Raw genomic sequence first — 16,024 nt, 5'->3', positions numbered from 1 at the left:
TCTGTTAAGGTTCAAATTCAAGGAAATTCAACCAAGAGTGGAGCTACAGACAGTTAAGCTGCAAAATAATATGTATAAAAATAGGATGTGAATCTCTTAAAAAAATGAATTATTATTATTTAACAAAGGGTGAGTGAAATTAAGTACTTAACTTTCAATGAAAATACAAATTGCAGCTTCAGGAAGTCAAACTATTTATTAGCTATTTGCATGTTGTTGTATTTTTACCATGCTATCGAATTCTGGATTGTAGAATAGGACGCAGTAAAAGAAAGTTCAACACTCTTACTTCAGCAATAAAAAAAAATAAAGAAACTCAAATGTGATGTAAATCTGAAGTCATTTTCGCGTATTGGTGTGATCGAATGTCAGCATCAAAGACATTGGTTAATAAAGTGAGATTAAATACATAGTCTATTTGTCTTATTTAACAGTTAACTATTGCATGTTTGCATCATATTCTGAGTTTGCATTTCACTGTTTTCATTCATTTTGAGTAGTACTGAATCCGTTTTTGTGCCAGTGAGATGAGTAAATGCTCACATTAGTTTAGTTCTACAATCATCATGTTCACACACAGCACCTCTGCACTTACTCACGATTTCTCTCAACATGGGGACACAAAAGTCAGTCAACAAATTGGAAAACATAGTAACTTGCATTACTTTTTTGAAAAAGTAACTGCAATATTTCATTGTACATTTAAAAGTAATGCATCACTTGTTGAAAAAAAACTAATCTACTTGAGTTACTTGTAATGTGTTACCACCAACATTGCTCAACTTCTCTTTCTGGAATGAGGTATAAGCAAAATTTATTTAGAATTGTTAACAAATAGACAACAGACACAAAGAGCCAGTGAACCACATCCACCGATATGTGATAACGTAACAGTAAAAGAAAAAAAAAGTGCACGAGTTCAGAGCATGAAAAACAAAAAGACACCTATACCGAGATAAAACATTTCATGCCTTCACCAACAAGGGGGCAGAAAATATAACAAAACCTGACTGGAAATCAGAAAGACAACTGTACCATAAGCAGGCTTATCTTGCAAATTCCTTTTTTTCCACATTGTGCAGCTTTACAGTAGCAGTAAGACAGTAGTCAGTAAGTAAAGGTGGTACAGCATGTCTCAGAATCCAGTGTGATCATTTGGTCCAAAGAAATCTTCAAATCACATCAGAACTCGATACGACTGATATTCAAAGGGTGTAAGGCAAGATTTAATCCATATATCTGCACGTTTTAAGCCTCTGGCAACAGGTTCTCAAACTATTTCACATATCATATCATCGTCTCATATATATATATATAATTTTTCTTTTAAATTAAGCATCAGTCATCAACAGCATGAATATATATACACATACATATACCACCAGTTTAGCTTGGGTAATTAAAATGACTACTTTAAAAGCAAACAATCAGTAAGCTAGATCTAAAAGGTCTTTTCACTGGTCGTTTGAGAGAATCCTAACTTCAGAGTATCAGGTTTCACAGGAGTTCAGTGGGACGAATCTCTTCAGGGGTGTACTGCTAAACGGCTGCAGGCTTGTCCAAATCCTTCAGGTCATTCAGAAAGCTGGTTGGAGTAATAATGTGAGACGATCCTGCAGAAGAAACCCATATTTGACATTTTAGTTAAACACTACTAAAGACAATTAATGCCGTCTTCAACCCTGCTCTTGGAGACCCACTGTCCCAGAGAGTTTAGCTCCAGCCCTCATCAAACACACTCGAACCAGCAAATCAATTGGTGTGAAATTCAGGTTGGATATAAACTTTGCAGGACAGTGGGTCTCCAGAGGGAGGGTGGAAGACCTCTGTCATATGAAGAAGTCATCTTCTCTTACCTATCAGAACCTCCCACTTGCCCTCGGTGGCCCGGGTCACTTCATAAGCACAGCGCATCTCAGAATGGGTCACGCCGCCAATCACATAGATGATGAGGCGAGGGCCGCTGCGGTACTCTGTGGCAGACTTGTTCTTGTGCCAGTGTCCAAACCGTGCGCTGCTGGAGTAGGGTTCAAGAGAAACGTCAGACCACAGGACGATATTTGACGTCGAGGAGAAAGACGTCTCGCGATATCAGGATGAAGGAGTTGAGTTTGCGGCAAAACCTTTTACAGTGCTTGTGTTATGTTGTTTTGTGTCATACTCAGAAAGTAGAACTGAAGTGACATTCGTTACAAGATAGGGCTGTCACGATTCCTCGTTTAAATGATTGATTAATCGATTGCTTAAAAAATTATTGATTGCATACCAATGTCGTTTAACCAGCAAAGCCAATTTACAGCAGCACTAATATTTAATTCTGTAAAATAGACACGCAGGCCAACATGGTATCAAAACTTTTGCCTACAACACATGAACAAACAAATGTGAATAATTATGCAGTTTTTTCAAATCCCACCACATGGCTATACAGACACTTAGAGGTCTCTATACATTAAAAGAACATTTAGGCAAATATGAGCCTTTACTGTCACATAATATCAGGGACATTTCAGCGGATTCACTCTGCATTTAAATGTGGTTGTCTCTCCTGAAACTCTGCAGTATACGTGGCCGTTGATCCTCTTAGCAGCATGAAAGATAAAACTTCTATTCAAATTGCGAATAGATTATATACATAAAGCGAGCAAAGAGCACTCCCTTAATGGATGAAACTGTCAATCACTTCAGTCGCTGCAAAGTGCGTTGCAATTGACCCTTCGCAGGGAGCTTGATTGACGGGTGATGTGACCAATCATACTTCGCCATCCGCCATTTTGTCCGACACATGGACTGTAAAAAAGATGGACGACGCCCCTTTGCTCTCTTCCATTGGTGAGAAGTAAAGCCGCCACTGTCCCGATTTGGCGCTGACATCTTGGGACTTAAAGCCGCGAAATCAGAGGCTCACGCTCGGCTCTATGATTAGGTGTCATCAGTCATGGCGTATCCTTCCCTGATTCGTCAGCCACCCATCACATGACCCGTCCCCGGGAAGAAAATATACAAAAACAGCCTGGACTACATAACAATAGTGACTGCAACATGGATAACATTTACAAGCGTTACTGACGTTGATGTCTTTGCTAGCAGCTGTTGTGCAAGTAAATTCTGCATTTTAAAATGCTACAACTGCCTACATGCGCCTGTTTACACCGGCACGGTGTTGGTGAATGGTCACGTGATCCGCGTTTTCAGTCGTTTTTATGTGGACGGAGATCAATTCTAATACGCAGCTAAAACGCTGGTGAGGACGGAGATCGTATTCGTTTTAATTCTCCGTTTCTAAACTAAAACGCAGTAGTGTGGATGAGGCCATAGTAGACGAACATGGGAGGATTTGAACTTGAAAAACGGAGTGTACTGACGCCTTTCCACGGTTAAAACCACATTCCTTCTTATGTTCATTCATGTTTATTTGATGCTATAAATGAACTAGAAGGAAGAGATGATCGGTTCACGAGCAGCTTTAACTGAGGCTCTACAGCGATCTGTCACGACACATTAAAGAGCCACAAAACGGTATTTATTGTTTACATTTCTTTTAAAAAATGACCAAATTTGAAAGGTGAGACTTTGTTTAATATCAAAAGTAACCAAAAAGTAACCTAGTCTGTCCCGTCTGTCGGCACGTTGTCAGTCTCCTCTCTGCTCCGCGATGTGTTTTTCACTGCGTGAGAACATGGTGTGGCGTGAGAGCGGAGTAGCTTATCGAACATAGCAAGAGTAACTAAAGGGGGCGGGTCTTTGCAAACGGTCAATTGGAAACCTTTGACGTTCACTGCAGAGTGTGAACACAAATAAGGACGCGGGATCGTTTGAAAGCAGCTGCCTATCAGTGAGTACACAGTTAGTTTTGGGTATTGGGTATTGGCCCGTGTACATTGATTCCTGACCCGCACCGCAAGTGTGTAACTTCTCTATTGGCTGTGAGAAGTGCTGATACCTGACTGTAGTTGATGTGGTGGTGGTGATGGGGGCGGGATCAGACAGGAACGGCCACAGCTTCTTGTCACACTTGTCATCAATGACGTTCTGCAGAGCAAGTCGAATTTAAATAAGAATCATTACATTCTTAAATCATTATAAAAAATCTTACAGACACAGCGTTTCCTGACCTCCATCACATCTTTCAGGATGGGCGTCCACCGGGAGAGCTGATATGTGGATTCTGTGCGTTCTTTCCTGTCAGGCATATTCTTACCAGAATTAGTGCCCTAAAAGACATGACAGAGAACAAATTGGTAATGTGTTATCATACTGATCTTCAGCAGCTGTTTCCTATAAAATCAGTACAGCTCCTATGTTCCTGAATAAGGAAAGACTGACATTGAAATGAATGAAACATCATCATTTTACAGATATGAATGATAATTGTGAAATATTTTTTCTATTTAAAATAAGCGTTTTTTATTTGAGTATATATTTTAAAATGTAATTTATTCCTGTGATCAAAGCTGAATTTTCAGCATCATTACTCGAGTCTTCAGTGTCACATGATCCTTCAGAAATCATTCTAATATGATGATTTGAAGCTCAAGAAACATTTCTTATTGTTATTAATGTTGAATACAGTTGTGCTGCTTAATATTTTTATGAAAACCGTGAAGCATTTTTCAGTATTTTTTAGTTGCACGATTAATCGCTATAAGATGGCAATCTCGGTTCTTATTCCTCAATGATTCACCTGTGTCTATTAGACCTTTGACAAAACCACACCGGAACATTCAAATTTGCGTTTGCGCTGCAGCTGAGCCAGAGAGAGCAGTTTCAAATAACGATTGTATCAATTCCATCATTACACCAGTAGGTGGCGACAAGTGACTGTTAAAAATGTATTTGTCATTGAATCATTCAATCAAGAGATTCTTTCAAAAATTCTGATTCGCCCAGTAATGAAACAAGTGTTTACGAGTAAGTAATTGAATCATTCATTCAAACAGATTTTTTTTTTAAATAGTTAAAGTTAATTAAACATTTTTAAAATAGACTGCAGCAATTAACATTCTGTCAGAACTTTTGACTTTTTTTGCTTTTGATTATATTATATTAGTTTATATTTTGTATGCTGCATGGTTTCTTTTTATATGCTCAATGTTTTATTGTACAGCACTTTGGTGCAACTTTTAAATGTGCTATAGAATAAAAATTTGACTTGACTTTTGACTTGACTTGAGAACTTCTAGTAAATTACATGTTATTTTGTTTAGTTGTCTGTTCGGAGTCATGGGAGAATCGTGATCTCTATTTGAAACAAAAAAATTGTGATACTCATCCTTACTGAGTTTCTTAACAAAAGTATTAGTTACAATATAATTTCAAAGAAGCAATGGTATCCTAAATCTTACTTTTTCAGGCTGGTCCAGTTAATGCACATGCACATTTAAAAGTAGACAAATCTAAAATCACACAAAGTGTGATGATTTCTCTCAGTGTCTGACTCTGTTTTAAACATTTTATCATAGCTAAAACCGTTCTGCAGATCTCCCCATAAATTCAGCACAACAGATTGCACATGGGACTGTTTTCAGTGTCTCATCTTACCCCAGCGATGATGGGGCAGCCCAGGACCTGCAGGTTGGAGATGATGTTACTGTCCTTCTGCACGTTTGCGTGCTGGATGAGTTTTGTGAGGTTCTCTTCACCAATGCCTAAGGATGAGTGTAAGGATGAGTCACTACTGCTTAATTCATTCAGAGCTTAAGCTTTCAGCTTTCAATAAAGTCATACGCAAATGCGAGTGTTCATACCCTTCTTCTTATGGAAAATGTAAAGCAGTATGATGCGGATTTTGTCGTAGGGTTCGATCTCGGTGTTGAGCAGAACAGGGACGATACTCTTCATAGCATCTTTGACCGGTTCCCCCTCAGCATCTGAACCCATGGCCAAGTCCTGAGGAGGGAAACACAAAACCACTTCTGAGAACAGGAAAGACTGAAATGTAAATTACATTGAATAATTGTGAAATATTTGTACAATTTAAAATAAGCGTTTTTTAATTTGAGTATATTTTAAAATGTAATTCATTCCTGTGATGCAAAGCTTAATTTTCAGCATCCTTACTCCAGTCACGTGATCCTTCAGAAATCATTCTAATATGATCTGATTTGGTGCTAAAGAAACATTTCTTATTATTATCAATGTTGAAAACAGTTGTGCTGCTTATTCAAAGGAACAATGTTTATTTGAATCAGAAACATTTTGTAACATCGTACGCGTCTTTTGATCAATGTAACGCATCCTTGATGAATGAAATGATCAGTTTTTTCTTCAAAGAAATCTTACTGACCCTAAACTTTTGAATATGTTTACAGTTTGTTGCATTACTTCTGAAAACAATGGAAGCAGCATTTCAAGTGATTGAGGGAGGAAGAATGACCAATGAGAGACAAAAATCCTGAAAAATATTGAATGTTTTGATTGCCCCATTTGTTTGTTAAACTCATTTAAACATCTTTGAATCATAAAAATCATACAAATGAATGAGAGAAACTATTTCCAATGCTTTTTAGTAATAAATCAGCAGAATAAGATGTTCACGCTGTTATTTTATTAATGAAAACAAGGAAGCGAGATTATGCATTTGTTTTACTGACGTGGTAAAACATATTCACACTACCGTGTGAAAAAATTTTGTTTGTCATTTTTGTGCTTAATTTATTTATATACAAAATGTAACTAAAATATCCAGAACTTCACCGCCAGATGTTGAGGTAGAATATTAATATAAGTTGTGAGTCCATCAAAACAGGAGGAAGTTGAGATTATCCATCGGAAGGCACATAAAGTAGTGATATAAACACGGCACATAAAGAACGGCATCAGCTGCAGTCGTGTCCAGACATTAACAGCTGCTTATAATACCTCCGCACACAGAATGGTGCACTTAGGAAAAATCGTCCATCTGCTATACATAAAATGGCTGTACAATGTCCAGTGATGTTGTCTGTACTTTCGAAGATTAAGTAATAGCTTCCTGTACATTATTTTATTGCAACAGATCAAAGTTCAGCACACAAGCTGTTGCATAAACTGACAATAAGAAGCTTATAAATAGTAGAAAAAGATAGTAACAGACCCTCTGAAATAAGCCATAAACATAACCATTTCATCAGAACATATGGTTAAATGTAGCCTCACAAAATATACTACACAAAACATTTCACTAACATTAGATATTAAACTCATAACGTGAAATAATGGATGGAATCTGGTCTGAGGACAAAAGCGGACAGCACTGACCTGCTCCACCACACAGAGCTTGTCTAATGTGTTCTTGAACTTCTTCATGCAGGCATCAGCGAGGTTCAGATGAGTGGAGTACTGTCGACATCACAAACAACAACAAGTTAAAGCCGTCGTGACTATATACAAGTGTCAGGGGGAAACGGGAAGCTGTGTTATGTGAGAGAGAAGTCGTACCAGGCTTAGTTCTTTCTGGTACTGTGGCATCTTCTTCAGCATCTGAGACAGATCTTTAATGTTGGCCTGAGGGAAGACGAATCAATGACACTTTAGCATCAATCAGGTACAAAAGGGAGCGTTTGTTAAAAGTCAATTTGTTTGTTCTTTTCCATCAAGATTTAAAAAAATGTTGCTATTTAGAAAATATTGTTTGTTAACCACCCTCATGAAAAAGAAGTGCAGTTAATTGTATTGAATGTGCACTTGTCATTTACTTCAAATATTAAAATCCCCCTTTAGTCAATAATTGTATCCTTTAAAGGGTTAGTTCCCTTTCAAAAAATATTTTGCTGATAATTTACTCACCCCGATATCATCCAAGATGTCCATGTCTTTCTTTCTTCAGTCGAAAAGAAATGTAGGTTTTTGAGGAAAATATTCCAGGCTTTTTCTACACAGAACTTCAGTGGCAACCATCTATCCCAATGTTCAAAAGAAGGTTCAACTGTCCGTCTCAATGCAGCTTCAAAGTCTCTACACGATCCCAGTCGAGAAATAAGGGTCTTATCTAGCGAATCAATCAGTCATTTTCAAAAAAAAAAAAAATGTATATACTTTTTAACCATAATTGTTCATCTTGTGCTGGTCTGCGACGCGCCACGCATTACGTCATCACGTTGGAAAGGTCATGTTTACGTCATCTATCTATAAGTTATTTGTTTTAAAAATTATTATTATTATTTTATTTTTTCGTGACCTTTCCAACGTGATGACGTTAATACGTTGCACGTCGCAGACCAGCACAAGATGAACAATTGTGGTTAAAAATTATATACATTTTTATTTTTTTTAGAAAATGATCGATCGTTTCGCTAGATACAACCCTTATTTCTCGACTGGGATCGTGTAGAGACTTTGAAGCAGCATTGAGACGGAAATTTGAACCTTCTTTTGAACATTGGGATAGATGGTTGCCACTGAAGTTCTGTGTAGAAAAATCCTGCAATGTTTTCCTCAAAAACCTACATTTCTTTTCGACTAAAGAAAGAAAGACATGGACATCTTGGATGACATCGGGGTGAGTAAATTATCAGCAAACATTTTTTTGAAAGTGAACACCCTTTAAGACTCATCTTTGATAACCAAAATAACAAATGTAAAGTTTTTTCCCATAAAAAGAATTCCTTCATGACTTAAAATAGCTTGAATGTAACTCTACACGCTTGCTTCATTTAGTATACGCAGTTTCATGAATATGCAAATTTGTCCACACCTCCACTCACTCACACCAGCTCAGATTACCTGATCCACTCGCTCAACTTTACTGTAGTAAACGCTGCACAATGGCAAGTGGAAATACTGGTTTAATTCAGCCATATATGTTTGAAGCAGAAACTGATTCAGAAGAAAAGCAGCAAATTATACAGGCTCGTGCTCAAGTCGATGTATCAGAATGATAATGTGTTTTATGTATCACTCTCTACAATGTCGGACACATAACGGTAATTGATATGATTAGCCTTTAGCTTGACTATGTTATCAAACCACTAATAATGTGTTGCTAATGTTACACAAACCATGTTCCTGTTCACCATCTCTGAGTCTGGCAGCCGTCTTTAAAAATCAGCATGCTTAGAAACGTTTTGAACATCATGGAAAGTCAGTGGAGAAAAGTTTGGGATTGGTTACGTGTTTGTGAAGGTGGGAAACAGGGCCGGTATCAAACCGGGTGTTTGAGACTCTTTTTTTCACAGCAGTTTTAAGGAGAAAATACTCAGCAATGGTGTTGACTGATGAATTTGCAAATGGTTTGTCTTTAAGCATATTAAAAACACCAGAGAGTTAGGTTGCTTAACATAGTGATTGCTTTCAGGATATGAGGGGACTTTCAACCCGCATAACAAAAAATATTTCTGTAGAGAATCACCTATAGCACCTTTAACCAAGATCTGTAAAAATTGTTAGTTATTGTGTTATACATAATGCATTAACTAATGTTAACTAACATAACCTTATTGTGTGAAGTGTTGCCATATTGTATTACTTTAAACCATCATAAGAAGTTTAGTTTTAATTGTCAATGCAAATACATCTTCTAGATAACACTAACACGTTGGATCAAGTGCGGTGTGACGTCATCACTAGTGGACAAAGAATGTGTGTTTACCTTGTCCGTGTTCATCCTCTTGCTCTCACAGAAGGTGCGGAGCAGCTCCGTCACTTTCCTGAAACGAAGCAGAAGGTGTGAGCACAAAAGCCCATCAGACAAGCAGGAACCACAATGCTTGATCAGCTCTTACTTGGTGACATCTGCTATGTGCATATGCCGCAGCTGCACCCACAGCTCATCGTCCTCGTCCAGCAACACTTCCTTCTCTCGAGCCTCGCCGATCCCTGCCGTCTGATACCTGCCAGCAACATGCCAGAGTTCACATACTAGCGGTAATCATTTCATACAACTGCTCAAAAGTTATAATGGGAACCGGTAGACAATCACACACTTGTAAATGTCTTGCTCGATGTCCAGCAGATCGTAAGCCATAGCCTGAAAGGTGAGCTCATGCAGGATTGGAGAGATGGGATCATATCCACGGTCCACTATAAGCAGCTGGGAGCGCGCTTTATCTGTGCCCTGTCAGTCAAACAACGCAAAGGCTGTTAAACTGCAATTACAGTTCCTTACAGTGAGCATTTAAAGAACATGCAAACCAGGGTTGTGTATCAGCATATTTGACATGTTCCAATGTCAGACTTCATTTTAGATGTTCTCGTGTTTTTTTGGATATTTTAATCCAAAAGTCTTACATATTGTGCCTTTAATACTTGCTTGTCTGTGTCACTTTTAATATATATATAGAGCTATCAATTTCTTTCACAAATGAGTCTCTAATGCTCACCCAGGCTGCATTATTTGATCAACAGTAATATTGTGAAATATTATTACAATGTAAAATAAATGTTTTCAAATGTAAAATGTTGTAAAATTTCATTTATTCCTGTGATGTCAAAACTGAAAACCTCCAGTCATCAGTGTCACATGATCCTTCAGAAATCATTCTAAAATGATGATTTGATGCTCAAGAAACATTTATTATTATGATGATGAAAACAGTTGAGCTGCTCATTATTTCTGTGGAAACCGTGAAAGTTTTGAGGATTCTTTGTTTATTGCACAGTTCAAAACAACAGTATTTATTGGAAACAGAAATATTTTATAACATTCATTATAAATGTCTTTACTGTCACTTTTGATAAATTTAATAAATCCTTGATGAATAAAACTATCAATTTATTTCTTTAAATAAAAAAATAAATCTTACTGACCCCAAATTTTTGAATGGTAGTGTAATCAGGCTCCAAAATAAGTGTATCCGCCATGAAACAGATTTTGTTGTATTTAATTAAAAATATGTTAACACATTTTTATTAGAAATGTGTTAATCATGTAACAAAGTTATTATTTAGTTGTTTATTTCCTTGTATGTTCATCAACAGCGTTTTTACGTCATAAAAGGTTGGGCGATAAGTTTAAATTGTTAAATTGCTATTTAAATCACACAGGCCTGGTTTCACAAACAGAGCTTAGATTAAGCCAGGATTAGGCCTTAGTTCAATTAGGATATGCAAGTTATATAAATGACTAAGAAATTATAATATTATGCCTTAGAAAAAAAACATAACTGGTGTTCATCTTAAGACAAAACAATTTCAATCTTGACATTTTTAATGTATATCAGTGCACGTTTCTTTCAGTTAAAACAGCTCAAACATGCATTTTAGACTGGGACTAGCTTAAACCTTGTCAGTGAAACCGGGGGATTATGTTGCAATACCTAAAAAAGTCAGTTCAGTAAGAAATTGGAAATGTTTCAGTTAACGCAATCTCTGGTGTGGTCAGCCAGGGGAGGAGGGCTTCCCCAGCCGAGTCTTGGTTCCTTCCTCATCTATTTAAACAACATCCTAGGGAGTTCACCGTTGGCTTGTTCACTGGAGGATTTTAACTTAAGGGATCATTTTTATTCACCTTTTCTCTACTTTATTTTTCTATTGTCTGTAAAGCTGCTTTGGAACAAGCGCTGGTGACTGGAATTTAATTTAATAATAATGTGAAATTTCATCAAATGAAATACAGGATCAGAGAGAAAACAGATGAGGGGTTAGGAGTAAAAAAAAAAAAAAAACTGTTGCGACAAGAACACAGATGTAACAGAACACAGGGAGATAGCAAAAAGCAAGACTTGCATTGACACCCACCTGAACCTCGAGAAAATACCAGCTGGCATTTGAGAACAGGGGGGGGGGGGGGGGGGGGGGGGACAGAGAGAAGAGAATATAGTCCAGAAAGCAGAGTAAGAAATGATACAACAATCAAGAATTGTCACTTTGAATTAAAGAAACGGAAGTATTTGTGTGACAACATATTAGAAGGCGTTTATAATAATATATATATATAATATAATATAATATAATTAGGGCTGTCAAAAGATGAATCGTGATTAATCACATCCAAAATAAAAGTCTGTGTTTGCATAATATATGTGTGTGTACTGTGTATAATTATTATGTATAAATACACACATTCATGTATATATTTAAGAAATATTTGCATTTATATACTGTATGTACATTTATATAATTTATATTATATATAAATATGTTATATATAAATATAACCAATTTTTCTTAAATATATACATGATTGTGTGTGTTTTTATATATATAAATAATTATACACAGTACACACACATATATTATGTAAACACAAACTTTTATTAGTTAATTAATAGTGATTAATCTTTTGACAGCCCTAAATATAATATAATATATACATGCCAACATCTCACCTCTCCCATACTGGGATTGTCTGCTTTGTGTGCATTCAGACGGTCCATCACCATCTCAGCCAGGCTGAAATTCTCCTTTGGGCCCCTTAGAGAAACATAGTTGGTTTACATATACACTACAAACAAATCATGTTACACCAGAAAACAAAGTCTTGACCCGTACTGGCGGTAGCGGATGGCTGGGTATTCCTTCAGTGTGTCACAGAGTGTGGCGATCTGCTCGGCCATGGCCTCCATCATCCTGGTCCTGTCATCTAGGTTCGTCTGAGTTGGGCTGTAGAACGTGTGGAAGGAACTAGGGTTGTCCAGAGAAAACACCTGCAACAAAAAACATTCAAACGTTTGGGCTCAGTAAGAATTGTAATTGTAATTAATACTTTTATTTAGCAAGGATGCATAAAAGATACACCATGTAACGGTTGGCCCTCTATTGGTTAAAAAACAAAACTGCATGCATTTTGCAGAAAAACACAACATTGCAGATGTAGTTACATTGTACTTACTCAAATAAGTATTAACTTCATGTACTTACTATAGAGTTACAGTTGAGGTTAGGTTTAGGGTTAGTTACTTGTAATTATGCATAATTTACTGTTATTACTATAGTCTACCAACCATAGTGAATCAGGGTAAGACAAAAACATGCTTTTGGAAGAAGGATTGATCAAAAGGGACAGTTAAGACATTTAAGACAAAAATTGCATCACATTTCCACAAATCTATTAAGCAGTTTTCAACACCGATAATAACAAGAAATTGCCAATCAGCATATTAAAATATTTTTTTGCATGGTAGTGTATGTGCTTGTTATTCTGCCACGCACCTGAGACTCGTACGGTATGAAAGCCACATTGATTTCCTTCAGGGTTTTGATGACCTTGGCAACCTTCGACCTCCCGATCTCAGCAAAAAGCCCATCAGGACAAGCTGTGCAATTTACAATATAATTAATACACAAATCCAGATCACACAAGAGTAGGCAACCATAACAGACTGTATTCAAGCTGAAGCAAAGCTAATAGTGAAATGAATAGCCTTACTGTCTGTAAAGAAGATGTGTGCTGCTTTGTATGTAAGGCTGTCTCTTTGAAAATCACCGATTAGAGATTGAATCGACTGGAAGAACAAATTTTCAACATGCTTAAGACCGTGAGTGTTAATAAAAATGACAACACTAGGCAACATATTACCACTTCCACTGTACGGTGTGTGCTAGTAAAGATGGCTCACCTTTGGCACAGGGGAGATGAGGTAAATGGCCTCCAGACTAGGGATCGGCTCCCTCCGCTTGTTAATGTCCTCTACAACTGTGAAGAAAAACAGGACAGCTCACATCTTGTGTTCTTAGGTCAAGATTGCACCTAGTGGTTCATAGGATAACCAGTGAAGTGTACCCGACACTTTATGCAATAAAAACATGCTAATAAAAATCATCTTTAGTATGTGACACTGGTGACTTTAAAATGGAAAGTGTTTCATATTGAATTGATTTGTGAAATAAAAGAATAAAAAAAATGAGATACACTCACTTGTAACGCCCTCCGCCATGATGTCAGACATCTTACAGCAAGAGGACAGAATCCGCATACTGATGTGATCCACGATGAGAACCTGAATAAACACAACAAAGATACACAGTCATAGTCATTTGGGAAGCAGATTAAAAATTGCATAACTTCAGTCTACTGTAGTGATACTACCTTCCATTCTCCATCTTTCTTCACACTCTTAATGACGCCACTGAGGATTTCTACAGATAAATACAATGTAGTCTGGTTAGAGAACATCATGTATATAGTGTTTAATTCAGGACAGATATATGGAAAATCAGAGTATGTATGGCATTTACAATGATTGATTGATTTCAGTTTATTTAAATAGGGACAGATACAATAACATAGATAAACTTAACAGTCATCCGATGTATGTATCATAGTGTTTTTAGCTAAAGCTAATTCTCGACACTTGTCCCTAGTATACGTATCATGATGATAAGATTTCGTTTGCTGAAGCAGGTTAAATGTCTTTTCTGGAGTATTTGCCTCAGAACGAGGACTACCAGAAATAAGAAAGAAATAACTGACTGTCCTTAATTTGTGTTCCGAAGATGAACGAAGATCTTACGGGTTTGGAACGACATTTCATTTTTGGGTGAACAATTTCTTTAAGATTTGGTTTTTAAATTAGCCTACCTGCCTGGTTAATACAAGTTTATTTTGTGTTAGGTGAGTAAATATATAAACACATTCAGAAATGTGTTTATTTTTTTCATTCAGGAGCCTGCAAAAAATGCAGACTTGTCAATAAGGAAACATGATGTATAGAGGCGTATGATAAATGTGAATAAAACATAACTCTGGTTATATGTGATAGTAATATATTAATACTGTGTAGGGTGTTGTGCATTTTCTCAATAAGTTTAATAAAAAATTGACATTTCCTGCTGTGTGTTTTTATAATGTCCGGCGTGATGTTGATCACAAGACCATAATGTACTACACTTTTTAAATCGTGCAGTACAAACAAGATTACCCTCCATTAACATAAATGACATTTCTGAGGAGTAAACATGTTGGGTAAAGTCGTTAAACTTTGCTGAATTTGTACTAAAGAAAAGTTCAAGGTTCTGTAAAAATTTTGAGCAGCTTCATACGGAAGTTTGGTCCATTATGACGTATTGAGCGCTCACTGTACACCTGTTGATCACATGACAGGCCAATATATCAATATTTAAGCACTTTATTATTATATATAATGTCAGTAGACGTTTTAAAGGTCGTATTGTGAGATTAAATCAAACTTACTCTCGTTTGCGAGCGCTTTTAGTCCACTCGGGGCCATCTTGACACTTCCCTGTTGACAGACTCCAGCAGGGCTGTGAAGGCAGACTCTTCCACACCCTGATGGACGAGAACACCCGGAAGATACAATTCAAAATAAAAGTCCTCGACGATCGATGTCTTCTTTTTACGATGACTTGACCAATATTTAATAGAAACCATGGTTTCTTTTAAACAAATTAAAAACTAACTGCAACATTAACATAAACTAGACTCTGTTAACGATAATCTCGTTTTATACTTGGGCTAGTAGTTGCATAAACACACTCAGTGTTGGGGAAAGTTACTTTTAAAATCCGTATAAAATCAAAATTGTAGTTTTTTTTTTTACTTTCAGTATGAATGTTATCCTTACTGTTATTTATAAGCTAGTGTGCTCCAAAACAACGGGAAAAAAATAGCATTTAGAAGATATGAGCGTTCAAAACATACAGTCTCTCACTTCCGCCAATATGGATCAATGATTTTTAAGACATCACTCTGCACTTCAACATCTCATCAGATTTCCTGTCCAATCAAACTGTCCACTTTTCACAAACAGGTCCTTTTAGCTTGGTCTCTAATTTATAAGCATAATTTTTCACCTCACAGGTATCTGATTTGGAATAACAGAGATATTTTATATAAGAACAAGTCACTCTTTTTTGAGAATTGGGTACTCAATCAGATTCTGCAGGTGGATCAGCTATTTAATGGTGAGGGGCGACTTTTCTCCTATACAGAGTTTTTATCAACATATAACATTCCAGTTACGCCAAGAGAATTTGCAATTGTATTTGACGCCATTCCATCAGGCACAATTATGCTTTTTAGGTATACTGGCAGACTTCCACCTACTTCTGTCTCCCTCCCCGATGTGGCTGAATCACCAGTTGGGAAAATCTGTTTTTCCCAACTTAAAATAATAAAAACATTTGTGCATTATTTCAGAAAGAAATA

General features: G+C 36.7%; 1 protein-coding gene across 1 annotated transcript; it reads right to left on the bottom strand.

Annotated features, from left to right (window-relative positions):
- Nucleotides 1–179: 179 nt before the first annotated feature.
- stxbp2 (syntaxin binding protein 2) lies at nucleotides 180–15,209 on the bottom strand. Its single transcript, XM_079635515.1, has 19 exons — nucleotides 15,050–15,209; nucleotides 13,946–13,995; nucleotides 13,775–13,856; nucleotides 13,476–13,552; nucleotides 13,286–13,361; nucleotides 13,069–13,172; nucleotides 12,409–12,563; nucleotides 12,246–12,330; nucleotides 9,903–10,033; nucleotides 9,702–9,809; nucleotides 9,569–9,626; nucleotides 7,420–7,485; nucleotides 7,240–7,320; nucleotides 5,748–5,889; nucleotides 5,542–5,648; nucleotides 4,116–4,214; nucleotides 3,944–4,032; nucleotides 1,857–2,017; nucleotides 180–1,613 (listed from the first exon to the last, which is right to left on the bottom strand). The coding sequence occupies exons 1-19, from the start codon at nucleotides 15,084–15,086 to the stop codon at nucleotides 1,540–1,542; spliced, it is 1,782 nt and encodes a 593-aa protein (XP_079491641.1). The 5' UTR covers nucleotides 15,087–15,209; the 3' UTR covers nucleotides 180–1,539.
- Nucleotides 15,210–16,024: the final 815 nt, after the last annotated feature.

The sequence above is a fragment of the Phoxinus phoxinus genome (assembly GCF_949152265.1).
Source record: "Phoxinus phoxinus genome assembly, chromosome: 1".
Taxonomy (NCBI): domain Eukaryota; kingdom Metazoa; phylum Chordata; class Actinopteri; order Cypriniformes; family Leuciscidae; genus Phoxinus; species Phoxinus phoxinus.
The sequence above is the reverse complement of the archived record's forward strand: the minus strand, read 5'-3'. Positions and strand labels throughout refer to the sequence as shown.

Excerpts from the sequence above, each read along its gene's own strand:
- stxbp2 (XM_079635515.1), bottom strand. The coding sequence starts at position 15,086 with ATGGCCCCGAGTGGACTAAAAGCGCTCGCAAACGAGA. Across the intron at positions 12,331-12,408 it reads CCAGCCATCCGCTACCGCCA|GGGCCCAAAGGAGAATTTCA; the intron begins GTACGGGTCAAG and ends TGTTTCTCTAAG. Across the intron at positions 5,649-5,747 it reads CATTTTCCATAAGAAGAAGG|GCATTGGTGAAGAGAACCTC; the intron begins GTATGAACACTC and ends ACTCATCCTTAG.